This window comes from Hyperolius riggenbachi, chromosome 11 (assembly GCF_040937935.1).
Source record: "Hyperolius riggenbachi isolate aHypRig1 chromosome 11, aHypRig1.pri, whole genome shotgun sequence".
In the NCBI taxonomy this organism is placed as follows: Eukaryota; Metazoa; Chordata; class Amphibia; order Anura; family Hyperoliidae; genus Hyperolius; species Hyperolius riggenbachi.
Window position 1 is genome coordinate 63,723,433 of NC_090656.1, and position 17,774 is coordinate 63,741,206.

Consider the following 17,774-nt stretch of genomic DNA (forward strand, 5'->3'; position numbering starts at 1 on the left):
CTGATTGAGCTGCCCGGCAGCTCCCTTCCACACTGAGTAGTATGCATGCTCAGTGTGAAGTTAATGATGCTGCTGATGGTAAAATACTAAGGGCTTGATTCACAAAGCGGTGCTAACCTACTTAGCACGTCTAAAGTCTTTAGACGTGCTAACCAGGGTGCTAAGTAGGTTAGCACCGGATTTCAGAATCAGATAATTCGGTGCTATCCTACTTAGCACCCTGGTTAGCACGTCTAAAGACTTTAGACGTGCTAAGTAGGTTAGCACCGCTTTGTGAATCAAGCCCTAAATATCTCCGCTTCCTCACATCCTACACTCCCCAAATTTTCAGGGTAGGGAGAGGATCCCCCGATTGACTTCTATGCCAAATTGCAGCCCCCGAGCCCTGCTGGTTCAGGAGATAGATTAGAGAAACCTATCTTGGGAACCAGTAGGGCTCGGGGGCTGCAATTTGGCATAGAAGTTGTTCGGGGGATCCTCTCCCTACCCTGAAAATTTGAGGAGTGTAGGATGTGAGGAAGCGGAGATATTTCGTATTTTACCACCAGCAGCATAATTAAATAGGAACCGTGGCCGCAGTCTCCTACTGCGCATGTGGGGCAGCGCAAATTAACAGGCAGCGTAATCAGACACAACACCTGCCCTGGGTCCTAACTGCCCTGGCTGCGCACATGCTCAGTACAAAAAAGCCAGGGACACACAACCATTCCGTTGATGACGCACGGACACTTGCATTTTATTGTATAGGATATAGCACTGGTGTTTAGTACGGGGTGTGGCTAGATTGTGACATAACAGAGACACTGCATTCATGATTTTACACATTCTATATTTTATTAACAAAATGGTTGAAACAGTCAATGCCAAGGATGGAAAAAGTGTGAAAATCTTTTGGCTAGTAACAGAAGGCTGCTGGTATTCCAATCATTGAGTCAGGCATTCCAATCAGTTTGGCGTTGCATTGACATGTTTTGTCAATTAAAAAAATAGCTAGTTTGGGGGGCCTGTTCCCCACAACCAGAACTCTTTTGAACAACAGTAAGTTATAATTTTTGCAACATGTGATTAATAAATCCCAAAGATCATAAAACAGGGTACTTCTTATTAAAAATATTGTAAATATATTACATTTGGCTCAAACAGCTCTGTGGGTTGTCCTCCTCCTAAGACTGAAGCCTGGTACACACTTACAATTATGATTGGCCAATCACTGACCAATTTTATCATCTCTGTGTAGTATAGGGGTCAACAGATTTTGAATCCTATGAGCAGATTGTGTAGGTAATCCCTCATACTACATGGAGGTCGTAAATTCGGTCAGTGATTGGCCAATCATAATTGAAAGTGTGTACTAGGCTTTACTGTGCATACACAACGCTCAACAGCTGTCTTTTATGCAGCACAATTATCAAACAACTTCTGTTGTGAAACAAATCGATCGGACAGTAAATCTGCTGAAAAATCTTGACACCTTGACTCTCCAGACAATCTGGTAAAGGGAAGGGTGTTTTTTTTTCCTTTTACTAACACTATAAGTCATCAGAAAGTCCCTTCTACCTATTTAAGGCGTTTAGTAAAAAAATGTAAACTTTGATAGTCTTCCTTTAAGCTTAAAAAATGGGAAATTCAATCAGAAAAAAAAGCTTTCGATTTTTCAGGACAACCGATTGTATTTATCAAATTGGTGTAAAATTAGATCTTTAAATTGTATGGTGTGTGGCCACCTTTTTTAGGCTTGGTTCACACATAGATCTGCACATTTCCGGTCCAGTACTGTCCAGTCATTTTTGCATCAGTTTTCTATTCGTTTTACCTGACTGGACTGGAAATGACAACGCTTTATGTGTGAACACATCCATAGATACACATAAAAAACTGATCCAAAATGGACTGGACACCTTTTTATATGTGAACCTATCCTAAGAGCCGGTTCACAATTCAGCTGATGCAAAACGGACACGATAGCACTCCGTCCATTTTGCATCCACTTGTAGTTCCTGCACCGTCCGCTCCGCTTTGCCCGAGATCGCCGCTCTCCTGTCCCGCCACTGCAGCTTTGATCCCTCTGTACTCAGCTCAGAGGCCCACAGGAGCATGGGGCTCTATATAGGCTGAATTAGACCAATGCTCCCTAGCAACAGGGAGAATTTTCATTGGTTCATTGGTTCATCATGATCCAATGAAAATTCTCCCTGTTAAAGATTCCCATTAGTCTAGCAGCTCAGTGGAGATCCCCATGCTGCTGCTGGCCACCAGGCTGTGTACGAGAGACCAATCGGCCGCGGGACACGAGTATTACGTCACGGTGGACACTGCATGCATTTTACCGGCCGGTACAGTCAAATGTGCAAAGTTGGGACTCTGCGCCTCCACTTACCACGACGCAGCAAGTGGAACCGGTATTGTTAACATTAGGGTCCACTTTTAACACGTGTGAACCACCCCCTTACTGTAGATTTTGATTGCCTCAATTTCAATTTTAATTTTTGCAATTAAAGTGGACCTGAACTCTTGCACAGGGCAGAAGGAAAACAGAGAGAAATGAACAATGTACGTTTTTAGAGAGATTAGTCTGTCTAATTCCCCCTTCATTTGTGTCTAATCACAAGTTGTAATTTGATCTCTCCCCTGTGTCACATGCCATGCCATGGCAGAGATGGCAGATAAGCTCATTGGAAAGCATACAGACGTATTTGAATCTGATTTATCATCTCTAAATCTCATGGGTACTTCTCTATGGATGTGTGAGACGTATTAAAACCAAATACATAGGTAATAAAACAACATGTTAAGAAAAAAACTTAAGAATAAAAACAACAAAAATACAAATAAAATGGTATGTTTTGGGGAATATACACCTCCAAATACTGTAACTTTCAATCGTGGCCGTGCTTTTAGATTATGGCGAAAAATAATCAGATCAGATTGCGCCCAATTAATAAACTCAGTCACAGCCCTCGTAAGTTTATAGGACTAAATTGCGTGTGAAACCAGCATATCGAGCTTCCCCTGGATTTGTGGAGAAGGCATTCTAAACAGATTCGATAACTCTGATTGAATCTGCCAAAAATCTATAGCGCAACGAGCGGCATCAAACTTATTTTGAATCGATTTATGGCAAAAATCAATCAAAATGACAGGACATTTTGGTCGATTGGACGTGGCCTGGGAATGGGTGTAGACCAACGGCCCATAGCGTAGCAGTGTATGAAACAGGGCAACGCTGCGGTTCCATACATTTTCAACCATGGTGAAATATATTGAAAATCTGTGTGGCGTATATGGGGGGAATCTATCCCTCTCTCATCAGATTCAGATCGGAGAGTGATTGATCTGTTTTTATGCATTTTTTCTGTTTTTCTGCATGTGTGGCCACCTTAAGTATACTTTAAAGTGTACCTGAGATGGTACACTGGCTCTTATTTATACTTACCTGGGGCTTCCTCCAGCCCAATGAGCACCCTTGCCTCCCTTGATGTCCTTTTCAGACCCTCCATTCTGGCACTACGACTCCTGGTAATCCGGTCAGTTGACTGCAGTCGTGGGCTTCTGCGCATGCATGGCTCAACAACGCGTGCCCACGCCGTGCTCCTGACCCAAAGAGCATACTGCACCTGCAAAGTACTACAGCGCAGGTGCAGAATGCTCTAGGTCGCGGGAGTGCATGAGGGGTGCACGTGCGGCCGAGCAGCGTATGCGCAGAAGCCCACGACTGCCCAGCAGAACGGAGGGGCCGAAGAAGACGGCGAAAGAGGCCACGGTGTTCACTGGGCTTGAGAGAGCCCTAGGTAAGTATAAATAGGGCTAGTGAACCATCTCAGGTTCACTTTAAATAGGTTCTTTAGCTATGCCCACACATACTACACAGAGGTGATAAGATTGGACAATCAAGTGTACGGCAGCATCAATCAGAAATACCGCTGCATTACAGGCTCACGTTTGCAGCGTTTCTGAGACCAGTCATTTGTGTCACCTAGGTCTCCATGCAGTTATTGGTAAAACGCGTAGGTTACCAACAAGGAGGACATTAGGGAACATCAATGCAACGCAATTAATTCTGAGATGATGCAAAAAGTCTATGCTATATTCTATACAAATGTATACAGCATGAAAATGAATCAAATGCTGCTGCTGAGGAAGCTTATTGGTCCATTTTCAAGCTGCAGCTGCAAAAATCTGCATAAAAATTGGCATTTTTAAGATTATTCAATAAAATTATGCTTAGGCATGTGGGAAATTCTATTCAATTGATATAAAAAAGAATGATCATTTAGAAAAATAAATTGATAAAATAAAAAAGTGAACCTTGTATAGCAACTTTCACATTAAAGGACACCCTAGGTGAAAACTAATGAAATAAACAATAGTCTCTATCCTCCTACTCCTAAAATGACTTTTTAAGATATTCCAGTTTTATTTTATATTTAAATCTACTTTTTAAGTTTTTACTTTATTGTTTTTGCTCAATGATGCATTCATTACAGAATGCCAGAGCTAAAATCTATGAACTATTGACTCTTTTTATCTCTTTACTGCTCTCAAAAAGCCATTTTCTGCGAGGAAAGTGTTTTATAGTTGTAATTTCTTATCAGTGAGGGTTATACTGAAGTCTGACCCAGCCCTGACTCAGACAGGAACTGCCACTTACATAACTGATGTTTAACTCTTTCAGGCAGAGTAAGGAAAAAAGGAACACCGCCTATTTAATTGTGTGCTAGGCATTGTACATGCAAATGTCTATCTCATCATGTCACCTCAGGTATCCTTTAACTATGGGGTAAAGTAATTACATGGAATGTGCCAAGAAACGCTCACAGGGAGAGCATACAAACTCCATGCAAACTGTGCCTTTGCCAAGATGTAAAGTTTGATACACACATCACTACAGCTGAAGACAAAAGCAGTGCATTATCTTAAAGTTAGATAACTCGTTTGTGGCTGTTAACAGCTTAAAGTCAGCTGAAGCTGATGATAATGACCATCTCAACCGTTAATCCAACGTGTACAGTGACCCCTGACTGCCGCCCAGCAAACAATCTTCCAAGCAGATCAACTTGCTCAGACGACGGTCGATACGTTTGTTGGCGCTGTTTGCCCTGCCCACCACGTAACGTCAGATTGGTGCTGCTACGTCAGCCCGCACAGAGCAACTGAACACGTCTGTACAGCTTTGGCCCAGCTATATTGCCCGAGAGATCGGATCCTGGTGCCCATTGGGCGACATCAATCAGGAGTGTATATGCACCCTTACACACAAAGCGTAGTACAGGTCTGATCAATGCTATGCTTCCTGTTCCTTTTCAAGCCTCATCTGCTTCCTGTGCAGAGACAGGAACAGGGAGGGGCATGCAGAGAGAAATGAGCAGACATGACTAAAGATCACAGATCTGTGACAAGCTGTGGCGAGCCATTGCAGGGAGAGGGGAGGGGACACTGGCAGAGAGCAGACATGAGAGCCGGTGTACAGCATACAGGCTGCTGTGGAGAGGAAGTGTTTGTAGATAACAGGGGTCAGGAAGATCACAGATCTCTGAGCTAATCGATAATGCGTTACAATGGCACTACTGGCACAATTATTTGGAAGTAAGGCCAACTATACACCAACCAATACGACTGACCAATGGATCATTCCAATTGATTTCCTGCAACCTGCTCACATGTATCATGGCTTCTCTGACTAATCCTTTATTCTGAGCAAATCCCCGCTGGTTTCTGCATATATCTATAGATTGGCTGCACATGCAGGACCAACCAATATTTGCCAGCACGTCTAGTCACTCAACAACCGATACAACGATTGCTTAGCATTCGTTGCTGATTGGACTTTTGCTGAATTTGCTTCTGATTCTGAAACAATCTGTTGGTTTTGATTGGTTGGTCTATAAAGAGGGGATATTGGAGGTGTACAGAGGCCCTACAAATGACCACAAAGTTCATAAAGTTCTGCTCAAAACTTTCTGCGATTTCTGTGTCGTTCTTTTTCATTCCTTCCTGATAAGTGCCCCAGGGTGGGGTGAAAGCAGCTCTGCACACAGGAAGGAGTATGTTTTGGAGGCAATGTTGGCGTTACACGCAGCTAATGAATTAAGCTGTCATAGCGAAACATCTGTTTAAAGGACAGGTTCTCTTTAGGCCACACCTACTGAGGAATCTACGGGCTGGAGTCTGTAGATTATAAGTCAGCATGCAGACCTGGCCTGGGTGTATTAAAAAGAAACTTCTCTGAAGGTATCCATGAACAGTGCAATATTCTCCTCAGATGCAATAATTCGATTCGATTTTTACATTCAATTGTACAGAAAACCACCCAGTATGTAGAGAAAATCCACAAGAAACATTTCTATGGCCGATTGGAATAGAGAATTTTGACGGTCAGAATGTTGGATTTTATGATCGGATCTGAAGCAGTAAAGTGCCCTAATTGTCCCGTTTATGGCTTATGACTTAGAGATCCTGGAAATCTGATGGAATGATCGCATCTGAGGAAACTATTGTACTATTAAAAGTCACCTTTAGGTGTCAAAAATCTGCAAGCTTTTGGTGTCATATCAGACCATTAGATCAAGGGCACAGGGTTGGCACGGGGGGGGGCAACAGGTTTGTCTATAGTAAAATATCAGTAGTTTAAAAACATTGGGAGTCGTTGATATAAAAAAAACAGATACTTACCTAAGGAGAGAGAAGGCTCTGGGTCCTAAAGAGCCTTCCCTCTCCTCACCCGGTGCCCTTGGTGCAGCTCAGGATCCCCCGTTTGAGTTCCCCGCCGCGTGGGATTTTGGAAGGCGGCTCCGTACTGCGCACGTGCAAGTGCACGATAGAGCACTCAGGCTTCCGAAGACTGTCGAAGCCTCCCTTCGGCGGCGGAGAGAAAAGTATTTGGCTAATTTAGTCAAATACTGCTACGGGGGATCCTGCGCTGGAACGGGTACCGGGATTAGGACCCAGAGCCTTCCCTCTCCTTAGGTAAGTACCTGGATTTTTCTTTTAATCAGCGATTCCCTATGACTTTAAGTTACCAATATTTTTACTATCGGCAACTCCTGTGTGCCCAACCCCCGCAGCAGCAGCAATATACGCACTCTGCCCTGCAAGTGCCACACATGACTACAATTCCATGAGTGCTATTTCAAGGAAACCTGAGGTGAGAAGGATATGGAGGCTACAATATTTATTTCCAGTTAAACAATGCCAGTTGCCTGGCAGCCTTGCTGATCTCTTTGGTTGCAGTAGTGTCTGAATCACACACTCGAAACAAGCATGCGGCTAATCAAGTCACTTTTCAGTCGGAGCACCTGATCTGCATGCTTGTTCAGGGGCTATGGCAAAAATTATTAAAGGCAGAGGATCGGCAGAACAGCCAGGAAATCTGTATTGTTTAAAAGGCAATGAATATGGCAGCCTTCTATATCTCTCACACTTCAGGTTCCTTTTTAAATCACTTTTTAGCAATCCCCCCAAAATCTGATATGACCCAAGTGAGGGTTGCAAACATTTGCTACCTAATAGGCAATTTTTAAAAGACTCCAAGTCCACATCAGTGGAATCACAGACGCTCTCCTGCCTCTTTCCACAACACAAAGAACAGCTGACAATGCGTTCCTAAGAACCGGCTCTTCCTGATCTCCGGCCTTTTCACCTTTCTGTTCTCTTATTCCCGCTGCTTCAGTTTCTCAGGACGCAGATGCAGGCGGAGACCCCAGCAACGGTACTGGGCAAGTCCGGCCCTTTCTCCCACTTTTTTCTGTCTTTGTCGTAGATCTGAACCATTCGTGAAAAGGTGGTGCTCTCCCAGCTGTACCCGCCCAGAATATAGATCCTGCCGCCCCAGACCGCCACACCTGATTCGCTGTTAGGCTGCATGAGAGGAGCGATGCGCGTCCACTGGTCACACTGTGGGCTGTAGCACTCCACGCTGAGGATGTCGAAGCGATCCATGGAATCCTGATTGTCATCGCTGCCCCCTATGGCATAGATGCTGTCATCCAGGGTGCACATGCTGTGCCAGCCGCGGGCGGTGATCATGGGCCGACGCTCCTCCCATGCGTCCCCACCGAGCTGATAACACAGCAGGTTCTTCCTGTACGGCCCGATCTGGTAGTCGTGCCCTCCTGATATGTAGACTGAATCTTTGTGGACAGTCCCAGCATGACCATATGTGAATCTGAAAGACATAGAGATAGTGACATCATGATGAACTGCTGAAGTGAGAGGGGAATAAAGGCCGAAACAGGTTGTTTTGGCGCACTGTGCTTAGTGCAGAAAATAAGTGCTGCAATAGCAGCAATGCTATAGTGCGTAGGGCGCGTACGATTACGGCGGAGCAGGGGCATAGCTAGAAATCATGGGGCCCCATAGCAAAATTGAAATTGGGCCCCCCCACTGCAAAAAAAGATATGGGTAGCTAGACATAGGGGCCCCCGGTATAGGTTAGCAAGGCAAAAGTGCCCCCATTATAGGTTAGCTAGGAATAGGTGCCCCCAGTATAGGTTAGGCAGGCATAGGTGACGGCAATATAGGTTAGTAAGGTATAAATGCCCCCAGTATAGGTTAGCTAAGCAAAGGTGCCCCCAGTATAGGTTAGGCAGGCATAGGTGCCCCCAGTATAGGTTAGTAAGGTATAAGTGCACCCAGTACAGGTTAGCTAGGCATAGGCTAGGCATAGGTGCTCCCAGTATAGGTTAGCAAGGTATAAGTGGCCCCAGTATAGGTTAGCTAGGCATAGGTGCTCCCAGTATAGGTTAGCAAGGTATAAGTGCTCCCAGTATAGGTTAGCTAGGCATAGATGCCCCCAGTATGGGTTATGGAGAAAAAGAAACACGTTCCATCAGGCACTGCAGTTGATTTGTATTTATTTGAGATATAAGCGTGATATGGATCACAGTATGTGAATTCCTTGTGTTCATGGGTAGGTGCATAAATCAAAAACAAACAACTTGTGCTAAGATGACAAAGTTAACCTCCCTAGCGTTCTGGACGAGCTAGGCTCGTCCAGAGACGCTGGAGGTGACCGCTCAGGCCCCGCTGGGTCGATTTGAATATTTTTTTAAAAAAAAACACGCATCAAGCACTTTGTGGCGATCGGGTAAGGCACGCAGCAAGCACTTTGCTTGCTGCGTGCCTTACCCGATCGCCGCCGCCGATCCGCCGCTACACAGGGCCCCCCCAGCCGAGACCCCGTGCGCTGCCTGGCCAATCAGTGCCAGGCAGCGCTGAGGGGTGGATCGGGTCTCCCTGTGACATCACCGACGTCGATGACGTCACGACGTGCATTGCCATGGCGACGGGGGAAGCCCTCTAGGACATCCCGTTCAGAACGGGATTTCCGGACGGGCCATTGCGCCGGCGGCGATCGGAGGGGTGGGAGGGACGCCGCAGGGAGGGAGGAATCATGTAGCTAGCGCTACAGAGGCAGAACGCCAGGCAGGTTAATATTTCTCTGCATAAGATAGATGTCCTACTAGATCAGGGGGTGGTGGTGGTGGGTGCAGGGCACAAACGGTAGCCTAATGGCCGTTTTGCATGGTGGTGCTTCTTCCGAGGCTGATCCCAGTATAGGTTAGCTAGGCATAGGTGCCCCCAGTATAGGTTATCAAAGTATAAGTGCCCCAATATAGGTTAGCTAGCCATAGGTGCACCCAGTATAGGTTAGCAAGGTATAAGTGCCCCCAGCATAGGTTAGCTAGGCATAGGTGCCCCCAGTATAGGTTAGCAAGGTATAATTGCCCCCAGTATAGGTTAGCTAGGCATATGTGCCCCCAGTATAGGTTAGCAAGGTATAAGTGCCCCCAGTATAGGTTAGCTAGGCATAGGTGCCCCCAGTATAGGTTAGCTAGGCATAGGTGCCCCCAGTATAGGTTAGCTAGGCATAGGTGCCCCCAGTATAGGTAGCCTAGCATAGGTGCCCCCAGAATAGGTAGCCTAGCATAGGTGCCCTCAGTATAGGTTAGCTAGGCATAGGTGCCCCCAGTGTAGGCCAGCAAGGTATACGTCCACCCAGTATAAGTTAGCTAGGCATAGGCTCTCCTCCCCTCCTCGGTAGGCAGAGTTAGCACAGCGGAAGACTATAAGGACAGCTCGCCTCCCGCCTCACTCCAGAGCGCCGATCGCTTGCTAGTTGCCGCTGGTCTCCTGGCTTATACTGACTCTACTTCCTGATTAGCAGGATAATTCAGATAGTCTCGCAGTTCTGCTCTGCCTCTAAAATACTTTTAGCCATAGACCCTGAACAAGCATGCAAATCAGGTGCTCTGTCTGACTGCATTTGCCGCATGCTTGTTTCAGGTGTGTGATTCAGACACTATTGCAGCCAAAGAGATCATCAGGATGCCAGGCAACTGGTATTGTTTATATGGAAATAAATATGGCAGAATTCAAGTTGCTCTCAGGTCAGTTGTCCTTTAAACAATGCCAGTTGCCTGGCTGACCTGCTGATCTGTTTGACTGCAGTTGCAGTAGTGTCTCAATCAACCCTGAAACAAGCATACAGCAAATCCAGTTAGATGTCAGTCAGAGAACCTGATCTTGTTCAGGGGCTATGGCTAAACGTATTGGAGAAAATCAATCCTCGTAGAAGAAAATCAATCCTCGTAGAATTTTTACAGCTTGCAGTAGAGGGCGACAATCATGTTCACTTCTCACTATCTATTAAAGGAACCCAGAACACAAAAAGTAACAGAATCTGGACTTACCTGGGCCTTCCTCCATCCCCCCTCGGTTCCTCGGCATCTTCTGGGTCCCCTACCTGGTCGCACTGGCGGCTCCATTAATCCGACCACTTCGCCTGAAGTCGCGCATGCGTGATGATGTGCCTGTCTGTGCTTCCGGTGCATCATCACGCGGGTCGCCGTAAGTGTCCTGCGCATGCACAGTTCTCTAAAGACTGACCCGCACATGCGCAGGACACTTATGGCGACCGGCATGATGACGCACCAGGTGCGCGGACGGGCCACATAAGCGCATCCTTGGCCAAAGTAGCCGGATTAACAGCGCTGCCAGCAGGACCATGGAGGAGACCCAGAGAACGTGGAGGGACCTCACGGGCTACAGGGGGGCTGGAGGAAGCCCCAAGTAAGTCCAGTTTCAGTTTATTATTTGTATTCATGGTCACTTTAATGTCCCGGTTCCACTCTGGCCTTTTCCTGCTTGTTGCATCATGCAGGTATTGCTCGCCTGGCACTGTGTGTGTGTAGTGAGGGCAGATCCCGCCCACAGCCTCTGGCATCGCACACCTGGCCTGCACTGAACCTGTAACTGCATGTAATGAGGAAGGAGATCTGCGTGATTATGTGATCAGCCATGCCTTGTGCTGAGAGCTGGGGTATTGCAATAGGAAATGCAGAGGTTGCACCGCACCGGGGTCACTGGACAACAGGGGCCCACGTGTGGCCTAGTCTACACACTGCAGTAGTGGTAATGATCACTTCAATGGCGTCAATTCACAAAGCATTACTGCATGTGGTAAAGCCGAAACAGCTAATTTACAAATGCTGTTACTGCCAGGAAAACGCAAATTACCGACTAGAGAGGTAAATTACCGACTTGTAAGGTAAATACCTCATAAACAAGGGCAGTAGGTTCGTTCTTAATCTGAATCTGTTCTTAAGTTGGAACACTGTGCCATCTCTGCCCCCTGTGCCTCCAGTGTTCCCCTCTTTGTCACCTCTGCCCCCTGCTCCTGCTTATCAAGTTTAAAAGCCATTTATATTACCTGTATACCTATTGTTTTATAGAAATTAAAAATCATTAATGTTCCAGAGATCAAAAAATCTAAAGAATCGATACCTTCAGCCCCATAAACACATGAGAGTCCCTCGCCATCCTCCCGCGGTCTGTCCTTCAGCCGCAATCTGCCCCGGTAACAGGCTCAGTCACGTCCAGTCTGCGTCTTCTGTGCATGCGCTGACCTCCTGTGCATGCGCATTAGACCTGGACTGATGCAACTGAGCCTGTTACCGGGGCTGGTTGCGGCTGAACGTCAGACCGCGGGAGGATGGCGAAGGACTAACACGTGCTTATGGGGCTGGAGGAAACCCAGGGTAGGTATCGATTCTTTCAATTTTTTGATCTCTGATTCACTGATGTTAATGGTTTACGCAGATACAAATTGTATGTTGATTTCATGCAGCTTGGACTTGCTCTTTACTTGTCAGTATAATACTGACAAATACACCATGAGTTTTAGGGCAGACAGATGGCTTGATAGATAATTTCCGACAGGTCTGATCTGATTTTGATTTTTTTTCTGATTGATTTTCTCATACAAGTGAATGGAAACCGTTCAGAAAAAACGATCGGAAAATAGGTCTGAAAAACGATCAGAAAGTAAATCTGCCAAAAAACTCTATACCTGCATTTAAAGGGGGCTTAGATGCTTTCCTTGCGTTGAAAGACATCCATGGCTACAATTACTAGGTAATGCCTAATGATGTTGATCCAGGGATTTTATCTGATTGCCATCTGGAGTCGGGAAGGAATTTTTCCCTTTAGGGGCTAATTGGACCATGCCTTGTAAGGGTTTTTTCGCCTTCCTCTGGATCAACAGGGATATGTGAGGGAGCAGGCTGGTGTTGTACTTTATACTGGTTGAACTCGATGGACGTATGTCTTTTTTCAACCAAAATAACTATGTAACTATGTAACTCATCGTATATTCACAGCAAAACAAATGCTGCCTGTATAACATCATCCATTTCCCTGCACTGCAATAATTCATCAAACACCGAATGAAATACCGCATGAGGCTAGTCATGCATTTGTTTTCTTTCAGGATAAAACAGAGGCGAGTTTAGTCTTGAAATAAAGTCCTGTCTTGCTAAATGTGCAAGCAGGGCAGGTCTCCAAGGTTTACCTAGAGAGAGGGACACTCTTTTCAGAAGGGTGCACATTCTAGGCAGATAACAAAACTGATCTGAACTCAGAACTCCTCCCTGCTCTAAAAAATAAGCAACAGCATAACAACCTTTAAAGAAAAATATTTCTTTTTTGTTACAGCTGATACAAATCCTGTTCCCAGTTTCTTATTTGGATATTATAGCCAGTTATGGTAAGTTACCTGGGTAGGTCAGACAGTTATTACAGGCAGTTACTGTCAGTTACCTGAGTAGGTCAGCCAGTTATTATGAAGAGTTACTGTTAGTTACCTGGGTAGGTCAGCCAGTTATTATAAGCGGTTGGTGTCAGTTACCTGGGTAGCTCAGCCAGTTATTATAAGCAGCTATTGGCAGTTACCTGGGTAGGTCAGCCAGTTATTATAAGCAGCTATTGGCAGTTACCTGGGTAGGTCAGCCAGTTATTATAAGCATTTACTGTCAGTTACCTGGGTAGGTCAGCCAAGTATTATTAGCATTTACTGTCAGTTACATGGATATGGCAGCCAGTTATTATAGACAGTTACTGTCTGTTACCTGGGTAGGTCAGCCAAGTATTAGAAGCAGTTACTGTCAGTTACCTAGGTAGTTCAGCCAGTTATTATAAGCAGTTGGTGTCAGTTACCTGGGTAGCTCAGCCAGTTATTATAAGCAATTACTGTCCGTTACCTGGGTAGGTCAGCCAAGTATTAGAAGCAATTACTGTCAGTTACCTAGGTAGTTCAGCCAGTTATTATAAGCAGTTGGTGTCAGTTATCTGGGTAGCTCAGCCAGTTATTAGAAGCAATTACTGTCAGGTACCTGGGTAGGTCAGCCAGTTATTATGAGCAGTTACTGTCAGTTACCTGGGTAAGTCAGCCACGTAGCTCCAGGTATTGAGCATCGGGCAGTAGGTCTCCACTGAAGACAGAGCCCCATTTTCATTTCTCCCGCCGACTGCGATGAGCTTCTCACTCACAGAGCCCAGGTAGAAGTCCACTCGAGGCTGGTTCATGACCGCCAACTGCAAGCAGAAAGACACACGACTAAACTGAATAGAGGAGGATGACATAACATACTTTAAAGTAAAATTATACTCAAATTTCATTTATGGCAGGGGTCAGGAACATTTTTGGCTGAGAGAGCCACATATTTTAAAATGTATTTCCATGAGAGCCATACCACATGTTTCAAACTGGGACAGTGGTGTAAAACTTTAAACACAGCATAAAATCAACAGCTAAAACTATTGGAGTGGTTTCTAAGGTGGTGGATAGGTTAACACTCGCTTTTATACTTGGGCCTGATGCTAATCACTTATTCTCAAAATATTTTTCCTGTGTGAGATTTTCACATCCTACCAATTGATCTCTCCCCTGTGTCACAACTGCTGTGGCAGATAAGCTAATTTGAAAGCACAGGATGTTAACAATATGTCTGCTTCCATGAAAGCAGGAAGTAGAACCAGTGCAGATTTATTGCCGGATTTGTATCACGGCTGGTGCACACCTAGAGCGTTTCTGAACGCTTTTTAAAACGCTAGCGCTTTGAAAAGCGCTTGGCTAATGTCTTTGGGCCTGATTCACTATTTGGTGCTAACCTAGTTAGCACCCCTTAAGGCTTTGGGCATGCTAACTAGGACGCTAAGTAGTTAGCATGCACCAAGCTGAATAAGATCGTGCGCTAAGTACCACGCGCAAAACTTTGCCTTTTGGCGCAAAGGCCGGTGCGTGAAACGTCGCACTAGTTGCAACAAAAACGGCGCACCCGATGCGCCTATAAGGTCGCATTGGATGCACCCTAAACGTCGCATGGGTGCGACATTTAGGGCGCATCCAATGAACATCGGGTGCGCCGTTTTCTTTCGCGTGCACCGGCCTTTGCTTACTTTGGTTACTTTGCGCATGAGCACTAATTAGCTTGCGCTAAGTTTCTGTAGGCGTTATCCTGCTCAGAATCTTATTATATTATGCTAGGAAAGCTTTATCGATCAAATGGAAGCTTCCAGAAACTCCCTCTCTATCTGATTGGAAGAGGTTAGTCAATCTCGCCTTACTTTTATACAAAAATTACCTATCAATCGCGCAATCAATTCAAGAAATTCAATAAAGTATGGTATAAATGGGTTGAATCCACAGACACCTCGATTCCCAATTTAGATATCGACGTCATGGTGCAAGACATACTGTTTCCGTTAATTTCGAGATAGAGGCACTGTTGCTAATTTCCTATGTCAAAAGTGTATATTGACACCTGTTGCTCTGTTGTAATTCTTCTCTGATAAGCTCAAATGTAAGATGTGTGAGGACACTAGACAGCATTAATGTGTAATGTGTTGTTGTGTTTAATGTTTTTATTGAAAAATAAAATAAAAATTCTCTATTAAAAAAAAAAGTTTCTGTAGGCGTGATAAGGGGCTTTTCACAAGCGTGCTAACAGTTAGCACCGCTTAGTGAATCAAGCCCTTGTATGGGATGGATCACATCAGAGCGATGTGATGTTTTCTCAAATGCAAACGTGGGTCCTGCAGCATTTCTGAGGCGATTCAACCTCAAAGTATAGGAAAGGGGCCAATCGCTCTTTAGAAAAACTTTAAAAAAAAGTTTAGAGCGATTTTCCAAGTGTTTCTTTTTTTTTTTTTTTTTTTTTTTTGCAAAAGCTGTTCACTTCCAGCTCAAATGGTACAAAAAAAATCAAAAAAAAATCTGTACACCAAAACGCTCCAAAAATCGCTAGGCATAGCTAGAAAATCGCTAGGCGCATGCCTTAAATCGCTTTTTAAAATAGCTTCAAAAAATGCTTATGGCCCTTTTCCACTAGCAATCACAATTGCTAAACTCTAGCGATTGCGCAAGTCCCCTAATTTCTCCGACGATTGCGATTTTGCATATGCAATGTATAACATTGCAAAATCGCTCCGAGGCGTTATCACGCTTTGGTTAAAATTGAATCGCGGTAGTGGAAAATACCTACCGCGATTCTTATGTTATTTTGCAAACCCTAGCGATTTGCAATTCAGTAGCGCAACCGCTGCTAGTGGAAAAGGGCTCTTAGTATTTGTGATTACGCTACCGCTTTTAGGTGTGCACCAGCCTTCAGCTGTAACAAAGAAAGGTTTTTCTTTAAAGATGATTTTGCTGTTGCTTATCTTTTAGAGCAGAGAGGAAGTTCTGAGTTTAGGTCCTCTTTAAAGGCGCGTACACACGCCTGATTCATTTAAACCAGTGTTTCTCAACATTTTATCGGTGTGTACCCCTTTTAAAACCCTGTACTCACCAAGTACCCCCTAGCATAGTAAACATTATCACAAGTACCCCTTGACAAATATATATTTAATTGTAGTATATTATAATTGGTTCTAAACCATTTCCAAGCCTTTACTATTTCTTTTAATTAGCTAAAATAATAATTTGGGGTTGTTTAAAATAAGATTTATCATTTTCTAAAACTCTAAATTTGTTGTTCTTGGCTAAGTATATCAAGCCCGTGTACCCCCTGGAACCATTAGAAGTACCCCCTGGGGTACGCGTACCACACGTTGAGAACCTAGGATTTAAACGACGGGTCGTCAGATCCGCCCACAGGGCGGCCGTTCTAGTGACAGTTTCCCTGTGTGTACAGTCTGTCGGCAGGCTGATAAGGCTGTTTTTGACAGATCTGCCAAGCGGATCAGTCAAAACCAGCCTCATCAACCTGCGAACAGACTGTATACACTGGAAAACTGTTGGCAGCACAGCCGCCCCGCGGGCGGGTCTGATGACCTGTCGTTTGCAGGAATCCGGCGTGTGTACACACCATAACAGAAAAAGTGAATTGGATTAAGCCCATTGTGTTTGAAGTGTGCCGCAATGTGTAAACAAGGTGAAAAAGTTTCAGCTGTGTCCAGGGGGACAATTTGGGTAAAGAGGCGTCTCAGTGTGAATAAAATTGTATTAAAAACCAGATAAAATCGAAAAAAAATGAGGTGGCTTACCTTAATGACGGGATCTTTGTATAGACAAAGAGATATTGATATTTATTTAGCACAGGCAGCATCATACAAAGATCTCGTCATTGAGGTAAGCCACCTCATTTTTTTCGATTTCATCTGGTTTTTAATCCAATTGTATTCACACTGGGCGCTTCTAATTGGGCTTTACATAACCCCCCCCCCCCTACACACACACACACACACACACACACACACACACACACACACACACACACACACACACACACACACACACACACACACACACTTGGAGGGGTCTAGACAGACTTCACATGGTTTAGACCACAGCAATAATCTGTCACTTTTACCAAGGAGAGCGACCACACCCAGGTCCGGCTGGGCCACCCTGAGTGGAGTCGGGTTCATTGTCTCCACCTGCTTCCTGTGGTCGGTTGCCCCTCTGCAACCCACCTTTGTGAGTAGTACAATTACCTTACTTGTTGATATCCCATATATGAAAACATATTGCACTATTGGGCTCCCGTTTTTTTGTCTCCTGTGTCTTTTCCTCTAGGGTGCTGAGACACCCCTACTACTCTACCTGTCCAGGGGAAAGTAGAGAACTTTCGTATCTTTGTTTGGCTACTAATGGATCCGAACTTTTAATCATTGCATAATTGTGTTCCTTTCATATAGTTTATAGGGCATTTCTCAAGCCAAATATTTTTTGTTGTTGTTTTAATACTCTAATTCCCTATAAACTAAACAAGCCTCGCCCACAGCTCCTTTTGTGCCTTGGCACTGTAGCAAGGACTTATGGGAGCTCAGTCTGGGCAGGAGGAGGTTACTAGCCATTGATTTCAGAGGCAGAGGGGAGGAGGGAGGAGGAGAGGGGACTGAATTAACACACAGGCAAGCTGATAGCATCTCCAGCCCTCAGCCTGTGACAAAACAGAACATGGCTGCCCTCATTGCATCCCAGGAATAAATAATCATAA

General features: G+C 44.9%; 1 protein-coding gene across 1 annotated transcript in view; it reads right to left on the reverse strand.

The window, feature by feature from the left end:
• Window positions 1-3,467: 3,467 nt before the first annotated feature.
• The window catches only part of KLHL36 (kelch like family member 36), a 28,109-nt gene continuing 13,802 nt past the window's right edge, over window positions 3,468-17,774 (reverse strand). The window contains exons 4-5 of the mRNA XM_068260926.1: window positions 13,712-13,869; window positions 3,468-8,161 (exon numbers count right to left, since the gene is read on the reverse strand). Coding sequence (XP_068117027.1) covers window positions 7,663-8,161; window positions 13,712-13,869 — 657 coding nt within the window. The 3' untranslated portion in view covers window positions 3,468-7,662. The remainder of the gene's footprint in view (window positions 8,162-13,711; window positions 13,870-17,774) is intronic.